At 44.8% G+C, this 15,934-nt stretch overlaps 1 protein-coding gene across 1 annotated transcript; it reads left to right on the top strand.

Annotated features, from left to right (window-relative positions):
- Positions 1 to 772: 772 nt before the first annotated feature.
- Positions 773 to 4,652, top strand: LOC311013924 (P2Y purinoceptor 4). Its single transcript, XM_084010231.1, has 2 exons — positions 773 to 1,019; positions 2,067 to 4,652. The coding sequence occupies exon 2, from the start codon at positions 2,118 to 2,120 to the stop codon at positions 3,210 to 3,212; it is 1,095 nt and encodes a 364-aa protein (XP_083866357.1). The 5' UTR covers positions 773 to 1,019; positions 2,067 to 2,117; the 3' UTR covers positions 3,213 to 4,652.
- Positions 4,653 to 15,934: the final 11,282 nt, after the last annotated feature.

Raw genomic sequence — 15,934 nt, 5'->3', positions numbered from 1 at the left:
TTCAACGAAGCCAATATTCTTACACCTAAACAAGAAAATACAAGCGTTCACTTTCTTAATTCTCTTTATTTGACAGAAACGGAATAAAAACAACCATTATTCCATTAGGCTTTCCACTATTCTAACAATCAGCAACTCTGGTTTGGTAAAAAATGAATACATTCTTAATTCACAGTAAGGTGTGAAAATATGCTTTGCACGCCGTTTAAACTTCCGTCTCTCATTTAAACTTGAAACGTTGCTTAATTTCTGAAACATTAACCGTCAGTAGCCTATGGTACGTATGTTCGGCTAGTTGCACAACAAACTTGAAAATTGCCACATTGTCCTTATTAAGAAGCAGCAATATTACAATGGAGTTCCACATTTGGTGCATATGTGAAGCAGAGTTAGAGAGCTGGCTCCTCGTGTTACGTGTTAACACGTTTGGCTCCAGACAGCTGAGTCTGGCTAGTTGATATCCTGTGGATGATTTAATAGATTCATATTGAGCACATCCTTGTAGTAGGGATAACAGCCTGTTTTGGCTGCTGTGGAAGAAAACAGTAACACAAGAATGAGCTTTGAATTATTGCGCACATTTTAAGGCAGAATGATTACATTAGGAGGAAAAACAATATAAGTGGAGCGCTAATAAGTTTTTTTTCATTAGTGTAGAAGTACACGAGGAGCTGCTATAACGAGAACAGCCTACATTAAAGTAACACACTGAAGACTTTTGGGGCGGCTGTTTTGTCCACTCAGCAGGGCCACTTCCCATTTGGCCTGTGCAGTCAGAGGGAGTGTGAGTGTTAGTATGCTCCCCATGCGTCCTGCGCTGCGCGCTGCCATGGACACGAACGGCACCGAACAATCCCTTCCAGCGCGTATCTAATGCGCGCCGGCTGGACGGCGGAGGGGCGAAGGACACGGCGGACGGAGAGGAGCAGCCGCTCGACCCGGGCTGGAGGAGGGGAAGACGACGGCATCAGGAGCTGCCGCGGACCGACGCGGTTTTGGTTTTTAGGATCCTGTTCGGGGTGAGTAGTTCGCAGTGTCGCGATAATCGCTTCTTGTGTTTGTGTGGTCGAGGATCGGGAGGTTTAACACACGTGTCAAAGTATCACGGGCACTTACTGAAGAACTTTGGAGGTGTTTGTGGCTCTCTGGAAGGATACGTCCACTTCCTGACCTACTTTTTTACTCCACTTACTACATTTATTATTATCCAACAGTGAATGGAGCTTAGAATGCTTTATCCACCTACAACATCAGATGGTACTTACAAGGATCTGTAATAATAATAATAATAATAATAATAATAATAATAATAATAATAATAATAATAATAATTATCTATCTATCTATCTATCTATCTATCTATCTATCTATCTATCTATCTATCTATCTATCTGTCTGTCTGTCTGTCTGTCTGTCTGTCTATCTGTCTATCTATCTATCTATCTATCTATCTATCTATCTGTCTGTCTGTCTGTCTGTCTGTCTGTCTATCTGTCTATCTATCTATCTATCTATCTATCTATCTATCTATCTACTCTGACATTCGGAGTACTTTGAGTATTTATTGCTGATAATACTGTGACACTCTGATAATAACATGAAGGAGGACAGAGTATTTTTACACTGTGGCACTACTTTTACTTAAGTATATCTGGATACTTATTCCGCCACGATTGATCACAGACGACTAAACAACATGTGACTCCTACATGATTTAATTTCACAATGAAGAGTGATGAATCCTTTCTTCCAAAAGATTCCATAAAATTGTGAAATAATGATCATCCTCACAACTGAGAAACTGGAACCTGTGAATCTATGTTTGCTTGAAAAACATTTACATTTAGGGCATTTAGCAGATGCTTTTGTCCAAACGACTTACAAAAAGTACATTTGTCAAAAGAAGGAAACAAAGAAACCACAACATATCATTGCCGATAAAGTAAAAACATCATCAATCATCAATATCTAATATCTTTTTCATTCTAGTTACTCCACATGTGTATTTTTCTCATTGATAATCATAATGTCTTGATATCTTATATTTATATGTCATATATTTGAAGGTTCGGTGACCTGGCGGCTTGAAGGTGCAACACCTAGAAGTTTCCGTCACTATGGAAACGGACATCAGCGACCCTGGCACGCCCAACCAATCGACGCTCTTCATCGCGATCTTCAACTCCAGCTGCCGCTTCGATGAGGAGTTCAAATACATCCTGCTGCCCGTGTCCTACAGCCTGGTGTTCGTGGTCGGCTTCGTGCTCAACGCTACCGCCCTGTGGCTGTTCCTCAAGATGCGTCCGTGGAACCCCAGTACCGTGTTCATGTTCCACCTCGCCCTGTCTGACTTCCTGTACGTCCTCTCCCTGCCCACCCTGATCTACTACTACGCCAACCGCAGCCACTGGCCCTTCGGCGTGGTCGCCTGCAAAACGGTGCGCTTCCTCTTCTACGCCAACCTCTACTGCAGCATCCTCTTCCTCACCTGCATCAGCGTGCACCGCTACCTGGGCATCTGCCACCCCATCAAGGCGCTGACCCTGGTGAAGTCCCGCCACGCACACCTGGTGTGCGGCCTGGTGTGGGGGGTGGTGAGCGTGTGCCTGGTGCCCAACCTCATCTTCGTCACCACGTCCAGGAGGGACAACGACACTCTTTGCCACGACACGACCAGCCAGGAGGCCTTTGAGGAGTACGTGGACTACAGCTCCGTCGTCATGGTGCTCCTGTTCGGCGTCCCGTTCCTGGTCATAGTGGTGTGTTACTGCTTGATGACGCGGGCCCTGTGCCGACCCAGACGGGGATTATCCGCCAGCCCTCAGGGCGCCGCCTCGCGCCAGAAGTCCATCAAGCTCATCATCGTGGTGCTGGTGACCTTCGCCGTGAGCTTCGTCCCGTTTCACGTCACGCGGACGCTCTACTACGCCTCCCGTGTGCTGGAGCTCCCCTGTGAAACCCTCAACATCGTCAACTTTACTTACAAGATCACCAGGCCGCTGGCCAGCATCAACAGCTGTATTGACCCGATTCTGTATTTCCTGGCCGGGGATCACTACCGGTCCAAAATGATGTCTGTTCTGAGAGGACAAAGACGGACGACGAACAGCCAAACCCCGGAACGGGCACAAACGCAGCCGAGCAGCAACCACGACATCGCTCTGGTCTATAAGAACCCGGCCCTCAAAGCCACTGAGGAGTTGGAGAGATAGTGGGGAATGTATTGTATGATATGATACATGATTTCCCCTGTTGTTTTGCACTGAGAGGTTTGGAGGAGAAACAGTTTACTGTACAGTAAACTCTAACAAACGTCTGTAATAACTGTGTTCAACAGGCATAAAGACCATGTTTCAACCCCCCTCGGAGGCTACTGTGTTTATAAGATGAAGTGTCAGCATACCGTGACCATAAAGGGATTATTACACCAAACTCAAGTTATAATAGACAGTGTATACTCGTCTCCTTTTGCCCATGCTGAAGAATTATGGGAACAGAAGCTGAGACACTTTAAGTAAAAGAGTTTGACGCCGGTGGTCGCAGGTGCATTAAAGTAAACCACAGATGATTCCGTCAGTGAATTATTATTGTCAACAATCGGACACACATTGATCCAAATCTCAAAGTTCATATCTGACCTAAGATGACGGATAGCCTGGCTATTGTCTCAGCAATGAGGCAGTTATGAGGCAATCCATTCTGTTGTATCAACAATGTCTCCCGATCCCAGCTGTTTTTGTCCTTCAACGTTCACAGCTGCCTTTCGCTCAACTATGGAGGGAAAGCAAAGAGACCTCACTGGACCAGACGTATGTTCTCAAACCACCCACGCCTCATTAGTGGGATTTTCCTCTTTACCCTTTTACCTTATTTATATGGAATGTACATCACATTTATTTCATTTGCAACGAGCTGACATTTTGCAGGATATGAAAGCAGTGTTGGAAAGTCCCTCCCCCTTGTTTTGTGTGTTAATGTTGGAGCAGATGTATTCACATTCATAGTCTTTGAGGATGTTTTTGTAAATACAGTTCATCAAAGAGTTACATCACGAGCAACCGGTGTTTATTGTATGTGGTGTTTCATGAGCTGATTATGTGGTGAGTGCTTCCTTTCTGGTGAGTAGAATCCCCCACAATATCATTACGTTTCTCAGTCAACTCGACGCCTCGTGAAAAGAGCGATGCAAAGCGATGAAATGTGCCATTTCGTGTAAACCGAACAACTCATGTGTTCAGAAAGAAACCGACTCCACCGGCTGTGTCCAGAATATATTATGTTGAAATTAAAACTAATCTAACGCACATACATTTACCTAAAGTTGCTTTCAAATGGAAAAAACGGTACTTCCACAATGTGCAACATCGTGTTTAACTGGCTTGTTCTAGTTGGTAATAATCCAATAATAATCCAAACAGCTAGCCTGCCATATTTAGCATCTTTTGGAAACGTCTGGATTTGACAGGAATGTATAAAATAATGCTAAAAGTCTTTTCATCTATAGAAACTAATAAAAATAAATACAGCAGTGCTGCAGTACCAATACTGACCCAACAATAATGATAATGACAGCCTACATTACAATATATGTTGTTTGGAAATATGATATGTCCACATTGTGCATAATAAACAAACAATGGGTAAACATTTCATTTCATTTCTGAGCTTTATTTCCCCCCAACCTGAAGTTCATGAGTGACGTCATCTTCTAATTCTTTATATAAGACTTGTAGCAGCTAACAGTTCCTAAAGGTGACCCTGAATAAATTAAACTGGGCACCAGTTTACCTTAGTTTCACTCATTCAGGCCTGTGATGTCAGCTAAAGAGCGCCCCCTTGTGGTCTCATGTTGACAGGGCGTTGCACTCCGCCGGCAGCAGGTCAGTGAAAGCTAAACCACTCAGTCACAGGTCACAAGTATGTGTGAAAACTATGCAGGAATAAACACGGAGGAACAAATACATTATCATGTGTGCGCAAAGTGACGGGCAGGTATTTTGGCCCTCGTCGCTGACTCGCAGGCACAGCTCGACACCGGGAGGAAGACCACAGAAACGCGGTAAGATTGTCACGACACTCAACCTGCAAAGCAACATTTTTAAAGAAGTTTCCCATTAAAACCTGGAAACACAAACATGTAGCAGAGGATGTTTGAATGATTGGTTGATTTAAAAGCACTTCAGTGGAAGCAAACATGGATTTAACGTCTGATAACGTGAAGGATGTTCTGAGCAAGTAGGCCGCGTTTTTACAAGTTGCACCTGTAGAGCAGCGTCAACGCGCTGCAGGGCCATCTGTAGTTGTGCTATGTATGTTGGGTTATTTTGTGTATTTTACAGGATTTGCTTCCTTTCAGTTGGAAGTATTGTTCACTTGTACTGTGATGCGTCGGTGTCAGAAAGTTTGCACGGTCTTGAAATGAGCCTTGAAGGACGAACAGGCCTCCGGGATTCGGAGTGAACGTAATAGAAACGAGGTAAAGGACGCCTCGCAGTGAAGGGTTTGGTGTTTTTGTTGTCAGTCTGAATGCTGGGCCACGTGACCATCTCTGGGTTGACAGAGATCTCCTTCTGTTGAGCTCAGACATGGATCTAGTGGAGGAAGCTACGCTGCCGTGTTGTGTCATTTGTGCTGTTTGTCTGGTTTCATGAAATGGAATATTAATCTGGATGATTTTAAATGATGAGCTGGTGCTAACAGCTTGTGTTGGCCTCTGTGTGCGCCTGTCTGGAGTTGTGTGCATTAACACATTTCTTTATGAAGCTATATTTATTCCTCTTTAAATTGCTGTTGTAGCTACTATATAATCGCACTGTCACGTAAATATTTTATTATTGATTTATACAATTAACACACATTCCTATTAGGCTACCTTACATTTTAATGCCATGTTAAATGGAAACGCTGCCATATATTATCCACTAGGAGTTTTAATATGACCAGATGACTAATATTAATTGGCTGTAAAACATTTGATTTCAGTCGGTGTTTGTGGCCAAGAAAGCAGGGTTGTGTGTTTATAAGGGCTCCATCCACGCCTGTAAGACATAACGCGGGTATGTTTCGCCCTTTGCATCGCTGGCGTGTTAGTGCTGTGAGAAAACTCGTGTGAAGCATTAAATCACCGACATCCCTTTAACATGTCTGGATGCAGGTATTTGACCAGTAACTTATTTAGTATGTGTCGGTTTAATTACGACAAAGCAGCATTAATGCTTATAAAATATATATTTTTTTTACAAATAATGGCCCAGACATCAAATTATCGAAATTAAACACAATTTTAAATAACATTGCCTGTTTGTTTAACATTATCTGACAATGCTTCAATAATAATCAGCCTAAATTGCATCACGTTCAATGCAATGTTTATGCCACTTGGTATATTGTGTTTATTAAAAAAAAAAAACATTTCCACCAGTTGCAGTCATTTCGGTTAAAATGAGAAATAAATACATACATTTGAATCTGTGCATCTAGATGCAGCTATACATCACCACTGAATAAAACACTTGTGCAGAGAGGATTTCTGTGCTCAAGGACGCTTTTTATAGTGAGTTCAACCAATGATCGGATTCACGACATTAATAGGAGGAGCTTTTATTTGATACTTATTGAAATATAGAAAAAGGAACCGGACTGAAGCAGCACGTTTCACACTCTTGTGACTCTTTATCCAGCTCAGACTATCCATCATTATTAAATGTGACAGAGTAGTCTTGTGTTATCCTGTAGCACTGACTTTAAAGTACCTTTGACAAGCTTTCCATCAGATTAACGTCCCCATACCATAAAATAAATCAAAGCAATTGCAACTGATTCTAAAGGACCCGAAGAGGATTTCTAAGAGAAAATTAAGAACTCATTATCTTCTCACATGTCAACACCTAACCAGAGTCAAGGAAATCATCTTAAACCACCATCATATAAAATGTAACTGCAAGTATATAAATATTAGCTTTTAATTGTGTGGACATATTCCTGTCAGTAGATCTGTAAAAAAAGAAAAAATCAGAAAAAGAAATACTCTGCGTATTGATTGTGAGATACACCCTTGCCTGGGCCTAAAGTGATGCATTTGTTTTGCCTTGGAACATTTTTTTTTTTTTTTCCCTGCGTTTTTTCTTCTTCTGTTGTTTGGCAAATTATAAGGTAGAGAGAGGGATTTCAAGGACACGTGGACTTCAATTTAATCGAAGAGGCTGAGAGTGGAGTGGAAGAGTGACACACGGAGGAGAGAAGTTCATTATTCTGCTGAAAAGGAAACCAATGGCTTTCACAGTCGCCATGGTAACTGGCCTTTCTTTCGCCGTCAGACCTATGATAAGGTACTTCACAGCATTAAGCACAATTATTGCAAGGTAAAAGGGGAAATATTGCTTTCCAATGCTAATAGATGTTAGATATTGATTGGCATGGTGATTCATATAGAAGTGTGGCCTCAAATGTTTCACCTGCCTGACTCTCTGCAACCTTTTTAATGAAATGTGATGGAGGTGATGCTGGATAGGCCTTTTGTGGCAATGTGGGCTCTCGCGTCTTTACTTTACTCAGGGGGGGGAAATAAAGTAATCGTGGTGGGGAAAAAAACACTTGTGACCCGAAGAAGATTCAACAGTGAAACGAGATAGAAAGCTATAAAATAAATAAAAAAACAAGAGGTAGTTGTGAGTTTCCTTCACGGGGAAGAAAAAATAAAACCCGACTGGCTGCATGTGTTTCCAGCTCCCTTGTTGCAGAAGTCTCATAACATAAATACTAAACACCCCGCTGCTTCCCATCATTAGCATGTCATTCTGTTGCCGAGTGACCCTGCTCACACTCTCGCACAATAGCGGGTCGGCCTTGGCAGCGGTGAGGTCAGCGCCAAGCACAAGCCCAGGCCATGGGGGGGCGGTTGGTTGGTGGCAGCATGCTTAGTTGGTGAGAGGATGGAGGATTAGCAAAGTGGAAAGTGTGTGTGTGTCTGTGTGTGTGTGTGTGTGTGTGTATGGGGGGTGGGGTGGGGTGGGGGGGGGGGCAAATTGTTTTAACCCCTATTACAGCAACTGCATGGCGCTTCTCTTATCTAGGCTGCTGCAGCCACTCATTAATATTCCCTACATATGGCAATGCTTTCTGTATCATTGTCTATTAATGGGAGGGATAATCGCTCATTCAATTATCAGGCAGTCAGCAAAAGACCAACTGTGCCTGCGCACCCCCAGGTTCACACAGTGGCGCAGCCCAAAACAGAGGTCTGCCAGCGAGAAGGTGAGAGCGATAGCGGGGGATTACAACATATTAGCTTCTTTAATAAGTCGGGCGGAGGGAATAATGCGAAGCAAATAGAGATCTGTTGGGCGAACAAGAAACACGCGTGAACTTTGTAGCAACAAAGCGGAGGAGGAGGCTGTATCTCAAACCTTCTTTTCTTGTTCGACCTAAAAGTCATGCATTGCGTCGGTGTCACATCCGTCGGTGTCACGGCCGTGACCCATGTGACGGTTTCAGAGATGCTTTTGAACACCGTTAGTGACTCCTTTGTGGCGCTGACCTGTGGTCAGGAAAAAGGCCGCGATGGACTCCGAAGGCCCCCCCGCTGAATAAAGCTTGACCCTGATGTCTGCGGGCCAAAGATGCGTGTGAAGTGATCAAATGTAGCGTTCGTCCCTGTTGATCCGTGCTTTGTGGCCCCCCAGGACCCTGTCGGGTCTCCCTGCTGCCAAGGCCGTGGCCTGGATATGAGGGGGGTCACTGATGATAGTGTAACCTCTGGCCGCTTTGACCCCAACGGACCTTGTTGAGTCAACAAGAGCACACGAGAGCAGCAAAGAGTTGGAGGAAGGTTGTTTGGTGAGTTTCTTCAGGAGGTGGGCCGGGAGACTGGGAGTGCAGAACTGTTGCGAGTGCGGGGGAAGGGGGGGGGGGGGGGAGGGGGGGGGTGTTTCAGGGGAGTGTGAAAAAGATAGGAGGTGAAATGTTAACAAAATCTTATAAAATCCGCAGTTTGATAAATTTTCGTGTTCTGAATGAACCGGAGGCGGCTGCGGTTGCGGCGGGCCCTTTGTTGGAGGTCCCATTTTCTCTGGCAGAGCAGCGCGCTCACAGGGTCAGCGAAGTTACGAAAGTAATTAAAGCTCGGTGATTCACTGCCTGCTGCAGAGAAAAGAAAGCAAGCTGTCATTCTGATTTAGAAAAATAAATTACAATTTTAATAATGGGGGAGGATGGGGGTGCGGGAACGTCAAGAGCCTCGGTGGGTTGCGGGGAGGCGGGGGTGGGCATGTTGGTCGGGAGGAGGGGTCGAGGGGGGTTGCTGGCTGCCTACTTATCAATAGTTGCAATTTTTTGAAACCGCATCGGTAGTACATTGCGAGAGCACAAGTGCCCTTAAAAAAAGAAAACCCTGGAACATTAACATACTGATTTCATGCGCATGGCAAAGGGCCTGAGCCAATATCAGAGAGGACTCAGCAGTCCTATTGTCTGCTGGGACTCTGGTCCCCTCTGATATGAAAATTCAATTATTTTATAACTAGATCTGGCGCTGCGTTTTGACTGTCGACGGTAGCGCCTTGCCAGCTGCATCAGTGTGGGGGACCAGAGGCTCCTGATAGCGAGAGGGAGGCCTTTCAGACATTGACATGTTTTTGGGGGACAAGATTGCCTAAATGTGTTGCATTTAAGGACTGAAAGTTAATCTAATGCACCACCATTATCTCACTCAGGTAATTCCAATACTGTCCTCAATCTATGTTTACGCTCACGCGCACCCCCCCCCCCCCCCCCCCCCAATACTCGCACGTCCATTCATTCTTCAGCACTTTGAATCTGATTCCCAGGCTTTCTGCATCCAAACAGGTAATGTATTTATTTATTTCTCATGCAGTGCATATTCTCAGGGAGAAACTATATAGAATAGAAGTTGTTTTCTAAGAGACATCAGCAGTTTCTAGGTCGTAATTCTGCGGGAAGACACACAGGAAGACATGCCAGATAGGAAATAGTACTCAAAATTCTTCTTTTTTTTTTCTTTAAAAGAAAAAAAAAATGTTTTCCAGGTACTTAAGTACTTTTGACAAATAGCATATACATACGCTACCTTGTGTAATAAAAACACATTTCCACGCAAATTTTCTTTGTCTGAAAGAAGATGAAATATCACGTTCTGTAATTATTGTAAGTATTCATTTATCTCATACTGAGAATTCCCCTCCACTTTTTTTTTGATGTTACGTTCGTACAGACACCGGAACTTTATGTTGAAGGTGCAGACACACAAGCTGGCCTATTTTCCCCGAGTTTAAGGGACAAATCCTTTTCATTGCCTCGGCGGCCCATTGTGAGCTGTTCTGAGGGGGGTCTGTTGAGATTAGGGAACAGGAAGCAGCCCCCCGGTATGGCCCTCTCTTCCCAGACCCCACTGTGCTTGTTAACCCGGCCTGGGAGAAGACGTACCTGCCTCTCCTCATTAGGCCGCGGTGGAGTACGCGCTCAGCCCTGCAGAAGAATAGAACATTAATTAGTATTCCCCGCAGGGGGAACTGCCATTAGCACTTAATTAGCAGTAAGAGTACCATTCAGTCGGGCGGCCAGTTAGTGTCTCACACAATATGTTCTGTGTCTTTTCCCCGTGTGTCACGGTAAAAAAACGCTGATGAAAGACCTTGTCTGTGCATGTGTGTCATGCCGTGCTGAATGTACCATTTATTTGATTTGATTTAAGCGCTGCTGTTCAGATTAACGCCGTCACAGCTTGTTGTTATTTTGGGTTTAGTTCTGCAGAATTTTACGTTTGAACACATCCCCAAGAGGGCTGTAACAGCTGGTCTACAGTGAAGGCTCCACTATGCCTCCATCTCTATCCGATCCCGACTCTGTGTGCTGCCCTCGCGCTGCTGTTGACCTCCGTGAGGGCAAACGCTGTATTCCCATGTGCCCGCGCCGCTCTGCCCCGGGGTGGTAAAGTGGGTGATTAGGGGATTGAGGTCAACTTCTCCCATTGGTCCCGGGGAAGTTCCTTTGATCCGCTGAGTAGGCATTCTTCTCTCTTTTCTCTGTGTTCTCTGTCCAGCACCGTCACCGCCGAGGAGGACAAGGGAGGCTGTTAACCCACCTCGGTCCACTCCGAGGCCTCACCGGTCCTCTGCTGCCCCTTCCCTCCCCCCTTCCTCCTCCTCCTCTACCTCCTCCTCCTCCTCCTCCTCCTCCTCCTCAACAGCTTTTGGAGGCTCAGGCGAGAGGGTGGCGGCGGTACCTTTCATTTTCCCGAAATCTGAGAGGCGGAGAGCTGTCATTTGCCAATTTGGCCTGAATGGGGCGGACAGCGGATTGAATGTCGTTTTCCCACCAGGCTGCACCATCCAGAGCAGCGGGGGAGGAGGGGGGGGATACGGGGGGCACGGTGTAATGCTAGAGTAAAATTAGACCTTTGATGGCAGCTAATAGTTTGTGATGTGCGGCGCTGACGTGGGTTTCCAGTAAAGACGCCACAGGTTCCTCCTCTCTCTCTCTGCCTCTGCCTCTGTCTGTCCTGCAGCCAAGCACCGACACACCTATGAGATTATGTGGGCCCTGCCTTCTTTCTCAGAGCTGTAATTTCTCCCTGCTCAGTGTAATTACACATCTCCAACTATAACCTGCCTCTGTCAAAGGACCAGGCCTGTGCTGTTCCTCCGTATGCCCTCTCTTTCTCCCCCTCAGACATTGCATTGTCTTGCATTTATTCCCTGGAAACGTACTATATTGACCCCACCTTAAGCTAAGTCTTTATCCTAACATTTAATGATTTAGGTTATGAGGATGTGCGAGGCCCCGCAATGTGACAGTGTTATCAGATTTATGTCCCCATATGACAGGTAAAACACGCCCACACACACGGCTAAGTGAGGACACTGCTGAACAAGACTCCACTTTATATGACTTTATGACTCTTTGGAAACAATGACTCTGTTAACCTCAGTGATCTGTTTGGGGGATGGTGGAGACCCTGAGCCATACTTCAGATCGTTTTCTTCTTCCTTCATGGCTTAAACTAGTTTGATCTATTTTATTCATCATATTTGAACCCATGACATGTTCCAGATGTCGACGACAGAAAATGACGCATAACTGCAGTTTGTGCTCACGGAGAGCCAAGCTTTAAGATGTAGTTAAAAGGATCTTGGCGTAATCTGTGCGTTTCAACTCCTAAAATCCCAAAAATTAAATATTTGTTGCATGTATGGTCATATCTGGAATTTGTCACCTTATGCAAGCTCGTTTTGTAGCAGGAAAAGAGTTACTTCTTTCAAACTTTTCAACATATCTACTTTTGAAGGTCAGTAGACGATAAAAAACTGTTTAAGGTGGACATTTTTTTGTTTTTTTATTATATATTTTATTATTTCTCTAACTTTGAATGGCCATTTGTTGCCTTTGTTGCATTAGTCGCCGTGTACGTTGGGTCATTTCATCAGCAGGCAAGTAGCAAAAAATAGATTTTCATGTTTTGCAAAGGAATGAGCGGTACTGCGGGTTGCACTGTGATGTGTTACTAAATGCAATGTGTGCCGTGCTGGACCGGACTCAGGGTCTCAGGTGTTGCAGCTGTTTCCTTCAGGGGTTTTAAAATCCACATAAGTCACTCTGGCCTTCTCTCTCTCAGCCTGCTTCCCACTAAGAGACACGAGGATGTGCGAAATACAACACTGGGAGCTGCCTCGGGCACACACACACACACACACACACACACACGCACATTACATGAGATGTTGTGATAGCGTCTGAGGCACGAGCAGCACTGCGCTGCCCTGACATATGGAAGCTTAAAGGCTTCTTAAATATCCATATCAATCTGCACGCTTGTCAGCCTGACAATGACAGAAACCAAACACCGTTAACGGCGTCAGGGCGGTGTCGTCCTCACCGGTGCAGCGCTGGAGGAATGGATGGCCGTCCTGAAAGACATTCCTCTGGATGTCAGCCGATGCCGAAGCACGGAGAGCGAACGACAGTTTTGACTTTGGTCTTATTTAACTGTTGGTCTTGATTCTCAGTTTTATGTTGTAACGACCAGAGTGTTGTTGTGTGCGGCCGGAGCTTCCGTGTTCGGTTCAAGAGTCAGAAATATAATATTCTTTTTTTTTTTTTAAATGGATCTGATTGCATTGATGTCATTGTCCTGCCCTGTCTTGGTAATGCGTATATGCTTGAGACCGTGCGACGTGATTGTCCTTCTGCTGCACAGGAAGCATTGTAGGCTCCTCTGCTCTCTCGGGATGGGAGACGTTTTGTTTTTTTGAGCTCTTTCACATCAGCTCTCCCTCTCTCTCTCTTTTTTTTTTTAACACAATAGCGCTCTCTTCTCTCACCCAGCGTGGCAACCCTTTCAAATGGGAAGCTCCAGGTCAGTGTCCCTTGCCAAGTTTTGCAGCCTGCCATGTTGTCTATTCTGCTCAGCTATTTAAAAAATGTTGAATATCAACAATGGCTTTCACTGGTGCATTGTCAACTTTTGTATGAAGCAATCTTGGCTGAATGAGATGGGTCCCAGAGCAGGGAGAGCTCGGCTGCAGTGTGCACCACCACGCCAGTGACTGCCCAGCTCTCTCTCGCTCTTTCTGTTTCTCGGCTGCGCTGGGAGCTGCCATGGCGGTGGCGTCGCCGTCTGAATGGCCGTGGTTGGAGTCCGGGCCGAGGCTTTCTGGGTTGTGGATGTCACCGCTATCTAACAGCCCACGGTCCTGCTGCTGGCCCTGCTGGCAGCCAGCTGTTGAAGGTGTGTCTAACAGAGGAGGGAATGGGAAGCAGCAGCAGCCTTGGGACCAGTCAGACCTTGGTGAGTGTCCTCAATTTTCTGGCCAGAGTGGGAGGAGGTTAGTAGAGAGGAGGGGGGGAGGGGGGGGGGGTGTTCGAGGAGATGCTGCAGGGAGCTTTGTGGTCTGTGAGTTGTGTTTGTTGCCTCTCTGCGCTCGTATATTTATTGCGACGTTGTCCGACTTCACCTGTGGTAATGATTCGGATTCTTTAAAGGCATTTCACGTCACCTGTTGGTCTCGGAGTGGTTCCCTTCAATCTCGGTAGAATTAACAATAAGACTGAACAGTTTGAGAAGTTAATTCATATTAAGGCTCACAAAATCACGCTACACTTATTTTATAACGCCACACAGTAGACAACAATGTTCAAATCCCTTATAACACCAGTTTGTCCCCTTTTCATACGCACGCTGGATGCAGCCGCAACTTTATGCTGAGCGCCGTGTTTTTTTTCTTTTTCTCTCCACAAGGCACATACATCTATGTTTGTGTAAGTGAAGAGAAAGATGAAGGCAAGAATGAGAGCTTGCTTCCAGATAATAGTAGCTCGGGTTCTTTGTCCCGCTGTCAGCCGGGAGAGGAGCGAGGCTGGAAATCGCTCCAATGCAGCGGCAACGTCTTGTATGTTTCATTGACATATCAGTGTATGGGGCAATGAGCCGTCGCCTCTGCACTCCTCTGCTCTGTGTGTGTGTGTGTGTGTGTGTGTGTGTGTGTACAAATACGTGGGAAACCAAGGTGCACTCCTTTGTGAGAGAAAAGTGGAAGTTGATATAAGCGAAACGTAAAAGTGAGCCATTATAACTTCACGGCAAAGGATTGAGCTGCTTAGCAGTTACATTTAGAATTGCATATATATGTATTTTCATATTCAGAAAGAGAGGGAATACACTAAACAACGGCCTCAGTGATAGAGATACAGTTTCCATACAGTCAAATGGAAACTCATTTGAAATTTAAATATTAATTTTGCACATCGAACAAATTGTCCAGCATGTTTACTGATGTTTGGTTTGGAGATTTCCTCGTCACACGATACGGTAAATGTTGGTTCTTTATGAGCTCTAAAGATCCAACATGCTTCTGTCATTTAGTCCCACGTTCCTCTTATAATACTTTTTCAAACACTGACTGTTCCAGTTAACCCACTGGAGACCCCCCCCCGACCTTCTCGGGGACCCGTGCTGTCCTCTGTCTCACCTCCTCTGAGCTCAACCCAAGGCAAGGTGACCAAACTCATCTCCGACCAGCCCATCCATTATCTTGTCAACACAGTCAGCTTCCCACCTTAGTTTGCTCCTCTCCCACAAGACTTCCTCTAATGAAATACGCTAGTAATCACAGCGCTCATCTCGTCACGCTCAAGGTAATTAATATATTTAGAGGTCGATGGCTAACTCTTAATTAAATTATGCCTCCTTTAATGAGACCTTGACTGGGACTAAATTTATGACCAGTATCTGCTTTATCAAGTGCTCGGCACGCAACAAAGATTTGTCATTTTCTCCCAGATCGAAGCCTGGGAATACACACAATGGTACTCATGATTTATATATCAATTTGTGCGTGTTTGTATCCTTATTTAAGGTTTAATAAATTACCTCTCATAAATACCTAACCTAGTTTAGGCTTCTTAAAAGCCCCACTTTCTGCGATTAATGCTCGGCGCTGTATCGCCGTTACATATTCATTTTGGAGGAGAATGCAGATAACAACCCGGTGACATTAATCATATTACAAAATTGGGTGTATTTAATTAATTAAAGTTACCCTGCAAATTAATTGTGCATTCCCACAATATTATCTTTAACTAATGAAGGCTTGACAAAGAGACCGTTTTTCATTTTTTAAAAAGGAGGCTAGATTAGTGGGATCTCAATTATGGCTAAAACAAAAGGGGGCTGCTTGCTTGGGCATGGCGCAAAGCAAAAAGTGACGATTCAGCACTTTCTTCCAAACAAAAAAAAAAAAGAAAAGAAAAAAACGGGGAAAGTTTCCATTGTTTTTGGAAAAAAACTGAACATGGCAATGATTCAAAAGATACACGAGAAATAATGAGTGCCGTAATTAGCCAGTCGGGAAATAACAGTATTTAAAATGATCATCATATAGAGGTACTTGATAATGCCATTCACAGGCAGCAGGCAGCTGCT

Source organism: Eutrigla gurnardus, assembly GCF_963514095.1.
Source record: "Eutrigla gurnardus genome assembly, chromosome: 5".
Lineage (NCBI taxonomy): Eukaryota > Metazoa > Chordata > Actinopteri > Perciformes > Triglidae > Eutrigla > Eutrigla gurnardus.
The sequence above is the reverse complement of the archived record's forward strand: the minus strand, read 5'-3'. Positions and strand labels throughout refer to the sequence as shown.

Excerpts from the sequence above, each read along its gene's own strand:
- LOC311013924 (XM_084010231.1), top strand. The coding sequence starts at position 2,118 with ATGGAAACGGACATCAGCGACCCTGGCACGCCCAACCAATCGACGCTC.